At 29.8% G+C, this 9,416-nt stretch overlaps 2 protein-coding genes across 2 annotated transcripts in view; one reads left to right on the forward strand and one right to left on the reverse strand.

Annotated features, from left to right (window-relative positions):
- The window catches only part of LOC106685289 (protein furry), a 290,462-nt gene that overhangs the window by 84,121 nt on the left and 196,925 nt on the right, over nt 1-9,416 (forward strand). The gene's annotated exons all lie outside the window — the stretch shown is intronic.
- Nucleotides 1,730-9,416, reverse strand: part of LOC106685288 (FMRFamide receptor) — a 203,057-nt gene continuing 195,370 nt past the window's right edge. Inside the window, exon 7 of the mRNA XM_067046001.1 lies at nt 1,730-6,062. Within this exon, the coding sequence (XP_066902102.1) occupies nt 5,945-6,062 (118 nt within the window). The 3' untranslated portion in view covers nt 1,730-5,944. The remainder of the gene's footprint in view (nt 6,063-9,416) is intronic.

The following is a 9,416-nucleotide window of genomic DNA, read 5'->3' on the forward strand; positions in this document are numbered from 1 at the left end:
GAGAGAGAGAGGATTATAGAAGTCTCTGATTGAATCTACGATTAGTCATGTTTAAATGTATCCCTTGTCCATTAGTCATTTTCTATATGGAAATTGAGAGTAGAACCGCTATCCTTGATAAATTTCATGTGGGATAAGTTTTTACAAATGAAAAAAAGACGACTTCAGAAATTCGAGTTCTGAAAAAAAAGGACATTTTTTCGCTGTTAAATTATTGCGAATATTATGATGTAGTAAAACATTTATAAGTAGCTATATCATTTTGAATTATATTTTCCTTGCCTTATCTGTCATTTTATATTTAGACTTTCCCTTTACCTTTAAAATTGGGCTAAATTAGAATACTTTTAACCCCTTGACACTGGCTAGTCTCTAATTTTATAATTACGTTTATACTTTGTATTAATACCATCCTTTTTAGTAATTGAATAAAGGGCCCTGTTTTGGTGTAAAGAATTTTTATTTTGCCAACCCTAGACGGAAATACCTCCGTTAGAAGTGGTAACGTTAATTAAACTGTCGGTTTGAGAAGAGACGAAAGTTTTAATTGGTCCTAATCGTGGGAGTTGTTTGAGTGTGGTGATGTCTCCTGCCACAATTACCATTTCCTTTGATGCCTTTGATTGAAGTACTTCCAGGTACTTTTGCGAATCTTGTTGCCTGGCTATCGTGTAATCCCAAACATCAGAAGGGATTTACGGTTAAACTTTTTTTTCTTGTTTCTCTCTGAAACTATGCGTCTGTAGCTGATCCTGATTGTTCATTTTTTAAAAAATGTATTTTATTTATGGCCAGGACGGAGGAATACTCTTAAATTTATAAAATGTTTTTAAACTTTAATAAATTAATCATTCTAAGTTTTTTTTTAATAATATATTTTAAATAAGAGAAGGTATATGCTCTTCGTCTTCCGTTACCCATAAATCGGATTTAGTTATGTCTGTGTGGTTTTCGTATTATATACACAAGATCTCGTATTACAGTCCTTTTTATAACAATCCACAGAATAGAATTCCAATGCACTCCCTTTCGATTACAATATAAAATTATCTGCTTAGTAATGTCTGATATGATTTATCACAATATTCATTGAGAACCGTTACATAATCCAATACCTTAAGATTCGATATCCTTTAAATTATTTTTATTTGACTTGTTTTTGATATTTAAATACCAAATAATCTCTTTTACAAAATTAAAAGGTTTTTTTTTTCATGGTTTAACCTCGGAATATTTACTTTTAACCTCCTTAGATGACATAATAGTTATCACCTTTTAGGCCAGATATGAATTTACCTTCTGTTTTTTGTTAAGAGTTTCATTGAAGTCCTCTACAGCTCCTGAGTGGGAATGTGTTCATTTTTGTGGCCGCCTTGAAAAATTGGCCTGACCCAGGTTGGACCCAAACCCATAACGTTCTGAACCAGGCACCTGGGACCCTCGCCCCAATGTTCCCATTTATTACGTCCTATACAATCGTTTTATTAATACGTGAATTAAAAATTGTTGATTATATCTTGTGTATATAATCCGACTATCATGAAACTAGGCTTTTTATTTATTGGTAATAGTAAGATATAGGTAATGCTACTTGGTATTTTTTACAAAAAAAAAGAGGGGAAGAAATAAGATAAACTTTATTTTTGTTATAATTTTCTTTTTCATTGCATTAAAATTCATTGCAGAAATTACATGATGTGACATCATAACATTCATAGTACATGGAAAATCTAATATCTATTTGTCGAAATTTAACAGTGAACGTTCTAAACAACATTATAATAAATATTTGTACATTCACACCTCTTCTTTTTATTTAATAAACAAATAAGTATATAAATAAAGTCCAAATCTCATCATACAATATATTACCTATTTATATTATAAACATTAAAATGTTTCAGCTGTAACTGTAATGAATTGTTGCCATTTCTATCTTTTATTTTTTAATGTTACGAATCATTTTTATTTATTTTATTTTTTAGAATTCAAGGAAACAAAAATATAGTTTTTATTGAGCAAATTCTGGGCTTGAAAGTTGATTTTAATTTGTTGATATGTAAATTTTGTTATTTTACTTTAGTTTATATCAAGTTGATGGAGTGTTATTCAATTTTAATAGTACTTTTTAACTAAAGTCTAATATTAAAGAGTGTATATGGAGACTTCTTCACCTTTCTCAGGATAAAATGTATATAAATGTTATCCAATTTAGCTCATAACTTATCTCATTACCAAGTCTGCTTCGTCCTTAATCGAAACAGTTTCCAGAAACCTCAATTTCAATAATTATAAAATATATCTCTCTTTTGCATATTTCATCAGTTAATGAATAATATTTTTTTAAAGTAATTAATTATAAATCACGATTTCTTTTCTTACATCTTTTATCATATTACCGAAAGATTATAGTACAAAACAGTTTAAAAGCATAATTTTAATTTTCCTTAAATAAAAGAGTAATCGATTTTATCCGTTAAATGATGTATTTGACATTTGGTCATAGGATACACTGAGTGACATATAGCCACGATCAATAATAAAGAAAACTTTCTTTTTTTTTTCAACTTCTCTTTAAAAATAATGCTAACCTTCTCATATTCAACTAACTGGTCCGATGGTACAAGGGTTCCCCTAATTTGTTAACGACTCGATAGCAATTAAAACGAAATTGCTGTCATTGCAAAATAATGTCATTACTAATTGGCAGTAGTTAGCAATTTTGAATAGTTAATAATTTTATTAATTATAATATATCACTAATCTTATCGACCTGATGAAATTTTTAATTCTATGAATTTCAACCAGCATATTCGTTATAGTTCTAATGCAGGTTTTATTGCAATGTATTATTTTTCATAATGAGGTGTAGATAGTTGACCTTAGATTAATGATTGGAGAAGTTTGTCGGGGGGTGCGGTCAGCAAAGAACAACATAAATAAACAAAACCATATTTATTTATTTTATGCCGACGTTTCGACCTGAATTTCAGGTCTTCATCAGGGGTTATGGCGTAGAAGGTAGGCCTGCAACTCAAGTTGCAGCGCAGTTAATTAGCGAAAATAGTGAGTTGCAGGCCTATCTTCTACGCCATAACCTCTGATGAAGTCCTGAAATTCAGGTCGAAACGTCGGCATAAAATAAATAAATATGGTTTTGTTTATTTATGTTGTTCTTTGCTGACCGCACCCCCCGACAAACTTCTCCAATTATTATTTTTCATGTTTGAAGAGATATCTTCCTTTCCGATTTATATTTTTCAGGGATATTAGAAAACTGTATTCTTATTACCCTGTTTATTTTAATTTTATATTTATAAGCAAAATATCTTGAATAAACTGTTTACAGTCATATTAAAATCAAATATATCTAACATTGATATATATTTATATATATATTTTTTTTCTTTATTTTCTTTTTTTCTATATTTTTATGGTTGGAGGAGTCTGTTGAAAATCGGAATATTTTATAATTATTTAATGTACAATTTAACGCCTAATATTGTAATAAACTATGATAGTTTTAGTTAGTTACTACTAACTCATGATAGTCTGAACTGGTCTTTTTTTTTGTCACATTTATGTTCAAATAAAAAAATGTTATTACAAAAACTGAAAGCTATAATTGCCTTTTAAATATACTAACATTATTAAAACACCATAAATTATTAGTCAATTTTGTAATCATGTGAGAAGAACTGAAGGTACTTTGTAAAACTAGCATCCATTTAAGAAGCACTAAAGTCAATCTTTTTGTAGTCATTATGCCCTTCAGCTTTTCCATTGAGTGTGAAATATTTATACATTTCGATAGATTCACAATTAAAATACGACATGCATATTACATTGGTTAAAAACTATAATTATCATTATCGTTGTTACAACCTTAAATGCTTATGTCGTTTCATTAAAATAAATATTACGCTAAGCTGTCATATATATTTTAACTTAGTTTATATCTTAAACTGTTATTTTAAAACATTCAGATAACTGGATCTAATGACTTTTGTTGAGTTTCAGTAGATGTTGATGAAAAGGTCGATATGTTTATGCAACATATTATACGTATTTAATGGCATATAAATTTGCAGTGTATATTTACATTAAAGCAATAGTAATAAGTACTTACATTAATTGAACGACTAGAATTTAGTTGATAGCTTACTTTCTATATTTCACATATATACACAGATAAATATATAAACGTTTATGTACAGATGATATTTATAAGTCCTGATTGAATATTGTACGGTTTTTTGGGCAATGCCTTCCTTCATGAAGAGTTTAAAACAGATGAATGATCAAATTGATTTATTAATTATGAACTTTGTAGTCAGCCCTACAAAGTGAGGATCTTTATTCTAAATTCTGGAATTCACTCTTATTTTATACATTTATTCTGCATTGTAAACTGCAGACTTTCAGGACTCAATGCAGCATGTGCAAAATGTTATTCAAGTGCTTGGATCTAGTTCTTTTTATTAGGTTTAGATCTGTTACTATTACCTTACGTCTCGTATGGTGTAGGATCCTAGTGTACGTTTATAGTTATAAAATATATATTTTTTTTGAAAAACACAAAAAGCTCTTTCAAAAAATAACACGGAAACGAAAAAGTTGAGGATATTTTGTTTCTTTTTTTGCGTCCCTATTTGCTGAAGTGAACATTTTGCTCAATCTCCTTTCCCTCCCCGAGATGAGATGACACAGCTGTATTTGTTCGTTATTTGGTTTGTTTTCTTCGTTGTTCCAGTTTTTCAATAGACGGTTTCGGAGATAACACAATTTCATTTTCTGCTTCTCATTTGTTTGTGATTGTTCCTGTATTAGCTGAACTGTGAAGATAATTGCATAGTTTTTGGCTTACTTGATTTTTTTTTTAAATGCTTACTTCGCAAATATAAGCATCTATAATCCAATCGTCTGAGGTGAAGTTTTTGGATAGAGCTAAATAAAAACACAGATTTTGGCAAAATTGATTTAATTTTCATTTTTAAATCTTTCATTTTTTGTCTTGCTGGTTCCCTGTTAATTTCTATCCAATAATTTATATCCTTGATAACATGAGTCATAAGCCATTTCTGCATTTTTGTTCCTGGGGACCCCGCACAATAAAACAAATATGTATATAACATACATGAAATCACTATTTTAATGAAATTGATTATCACATTCGCACTTCGTCACTAAATTTGTTTTTTTACATAAATATTATTGACTTTTAAATTCAGTGCAAAAACTCAATACTACCAGTTTTTGATCCGCATGTGTAAGATCATTAAAACCAGTTAACAAAGCGAATTAAAATATTTTGTTATACTAAGTTGGAAGGAGGTGGTTTACGAAGAAGAGAATACAACAGAATTAAAATGTTAAATATAGGTTTTATATACCACTTACGGCAATTAGCTTCTGTCGAAGGTAATTATTAAGGCCAGCCTACATTAGACGGATCGTAGAGATTAAAGTTTTCCCGTCTTTTTTGGCACCCTCTTTGTGGTACATTGACAAGGCCGAGACAGCTTTCCCTCTTTCTAATGTGGTATTGCCTTATGTCATTTTAAATGTAAACTGTAAAATTTTAAAACGTACAAGTCTGTCTTATTCTCATATTCATATACCATCGACTTTTAGATTTGTATAACGAAATATGTTAAATTGATTTGTTAACTTACTTACATTAATTATCTTACATATCACAAATTTATAGTACTGATTTTTTTTGTACGCTATCATATTGATATCTGTCAATAAGAGATTGGGAGTTTGAAGAATATTACACCAACGTGGTTTGAACCAAAACGATCTTTAGATTATTCTTGTTTGAATTTTCTGTTTCTTTAGTAGCAGAAGGAAGACATTACCCTTGCAAGAAGTTGGGAGGTGGGCACGTGTGCATTTAATATCATTGAACACAGTGACACCCCTGCACTATGCCGTACTCCTATTGCTCTAATGGTGGTGAGGCCTGTTGATGGGCACCATCTCGTGAGCTTCCCTCCAATTTCCGTTGACTGTCACTGTTCTTCTGGTACTGGCGCTTCTCGTGTACTCTGACACAACTGAAACATAAATAAAATAATGTTATCATTAACTGCATAGTTTAGAATGCATTTCTGTTAAGGGTTAGTTTTAAATTTTCTGAGATAATCATGTAGAGTTGACTTAATAGGCACGGAGTCGAAAGGTCATTTAATATTAACTTCATTGCAGTTCATTACTAGCGAAATGAATTTTGATTATCTCAGCTAGAAAACTAGGTTGTTTCGTGCCGCCAAGTATGTAAGTTAAAAAGTTTTGAATGTTTTTGTGCTGCTTAGAAATAAATTTATTACCTTTTAAATTTTTTTTAAAATTTCTTTATTAACTGCTAAAAAACAAAATGTAATAAGAGAGTGTGGCGTGTAATTTGTTCTACAATATTTTTTTGTCTTTTGATGAAAGTGTTTGATTACCACACTTTAACAGACATTAATATAATAACTTTTTAATAATTTTATTTAGTCCATTAAAACTTTTTTTTTATAAATACAAATTATTGTAGGTTTAAATATTTCAGGTAGTTTTCCAATTTCAGGTGCTATTTAAATATGGCTCGATTAATCTATCTTAAGTCTTCTCTTCCCATTTTAAGCAAATGTTTCAAAAGTGATACAGAACTGTCTCACCCTGGGGAGTGGGGCGGGTCCGGCCGGGAAGGATATCCTCTTGTGAGATTGTATGACATTTCTTACATCGACCAACCTACTCGCTATAATTGTCTGTTTGAAAAGTCAAATAATTAAGACTACCTCGGAGGTCGGGAATTAAGGGTTCAGGCCAATTCAGGCACTTTTTAAATATTGCTCGATTATGCTTTCTCAAGTCTCCTCTTTTTATTTTAAGAAAATATTTCAAAAGTGATATAGGCATTATATTTGTCCTAAGACTTTTTCATTGCTCTTTGTAGACATATTTATTTTTAAGAAATGAATAAATTTGTTTAGCGGATGGTTTATTTTTTATCCATTTTATTACTTTGAATTGTTATTAGTTTAAATAATATATTTTAGTTATTCATTATTTATTATAGTTACCGTTAGTTTAAATTCAAGATTAAAAAATCACTAACTAATTCATTGTACGATATATTTTATGCTATATGAAAAGTCTACTGAGACTGTTTTATAAAGGTTTTCGTTTTCTTGTGACATTATGTTAACTGATTTAATAATGCAAAAGGAAATGAATCCATACGATTTTCGTGTCGTAACTGGTTAGGTGTACGCGGTAGTCTGTGATATGAAAGAAGTCATCCATCCTTGGGTATTTTCTTCACCTCCTACGATTGCTTCTCTATCAATCGACCCATGGTTCGGGAAATTGTTCCTTGATAGGTCCCTAATAACTAACACATTGTTCTTCGTGAAAGACAATTTTCAGTGCTAATCGTTTATATATCACCCATAACAGAGGGTTCACATAATTGAGATTGAGCTCTTGTTTCAAAATAGCAATAGTTGAGGTGAGTTACCTGAGTTTATGAAATTGAGGTGATTTGCCAGATTTTAGAAAAGTCGTGATTTTTTGGGGGTTAGGAGGCACGGATGGCACTAAGTATTAAGAGGACGTTTAATACTACGTAAGTAGTTGTGAAAAACTAAACATTCACAAAGGCTCTTTATATTTTTTATTAATTATAAATTTATTTATGCAATCATGATTTATTGTATATAATAATAAATCATGTGCTGTAGCATATGTATGCAGATTTATTCACTATCATAAAAATAAATTTTATTTACTGCTAACCTGAAAAATTTGTGAAATCTATATCTCAGGAAATCATTCGACGTACATATGTCCATTAGCACTCAAAATAAAGTTAATTATCCTAACTATAAAGTAGTTTATGACGCGTATTTTCGTAGGGGAAGTACTTTATATGATATTCGCATATGATTATAAATTTTGCAGTTGAAATTTTGTCCAAACAACTGTAAATTAATTTATTTTAAAAAATATCAAGAGAACTATTACTTCTAAGAAGATAAACATCATAAACTACTTTATAGGACATTGAACTAGCGTCAAATGGTTTTTTAGGTAGAGGTTTGTCTAAATAAATTTACTAACTGCTGACTTTTCAATGTATTTTTTATGAAATGTTGATTTTTAAAAAGCTATACCTCTAAAAGCTAAAAAGCTATATAAGCTGTACTCTACTTTAAATGAGCAAAGTTCCCTTAAGTTTTCTAGTGTTGTTCCTAGTTTTAGCTCTGAATGAAAAATTAATTTTTGTTAACATTTTGAAACAGCCATAATTGTTTATTCCCCCTACCTATGCTTGGCAGACTCATCAATTTTGGATAGTAATTATACATAGTTTTTATTAAAGTAATCATAAATTGGGGTGAAATAACTGTTTTTTTTCTCCTTGTGGAATCTTATACTAATATCAGCAGTATCCATGGTCGTTGCCAAAATAAATACAAGAAATGTTGATCCCTCGTCATTTGGAAAATATATAGGATTTTAAAAACTGTTTCCCGTGAACAGCCTGGCTTTCTACTGCTGGGATACTGGTCAGCACGTTACTAAATGGCTCAACACCGAGGACTGGGTTGGCATTTATAAATAACTAGCAGACTCGGCATTTCTTCGCTATTGCTATATGTGAGATTGCATTTATATTAATTGAACACTATTGAAACATTGATATCAATTAATATATAGATGGAGTGATATGACGGTATCTATAGTAACATAAATAGTAACAGCTAACTTCGCTGTATGATTCTTATTACTGATACAATTGATATGAGATTTTCTTATTCTTTTAGGCTATTGGATTATCTATGTTATTCTTATATTGGTATATACATGACAATATCTTTACATATTTTGTTAGTGTAGGTTAAAAGATTATTATTAACACAGGAATTGGATAAAATAAGGAAGATTTATGAACAATTATATGCCTATAGTTTATGTGATGTAGAAACTGTAAACTGTAGAAAAAACAAAACACAAAATAAATCATAGTGAAAATTTTCTAATTTTGATTTCTTTTAAAAATGGTATTTAGGGGTTCGAGATGACGCTCAAAAGATTTGTTTTTTACATTTAAAAAAATTACATACTTTACTCCAAGACTCATCATATTTTTATAATATTTTGTAATTAATATATAAGAGAAACAAAAATAGTTTACTACTATCGCCCCACTTAGCAGGGCTTCGTCAGGGCTAAAAAGATAAAAAAAAAAAACTGAGAATAACTGCATAATAACTTTTGTATCTTTTTAGCCCTGATGAAGCCCTGCAAAGTGGGGCAAAACGTCGGAAAATAAATAGTTGTAAACTATTTTTATTTCTCTTTTGACCGCAACCCTGACCATCTTCTTATATATCAATTTTTACGGTAATATATATATA

The sequence above is a fragment of the Halyomorpha halys genome, unplaced genomic scaffold (assembly GCF_000696795.3).
Source record: "Halyomorpha halys isolate HHAL.00 unplaced genomic scaffold, Hhal_1.1 Scaffold677.1, whole genome shotgun sequence".
Lineage (NCBI taxonomy): Eukaryota > Metazoa > Arthropoda > Insecta > Hemiptera > Pentatomidae > Halyomorpha > Halyomorpha halys.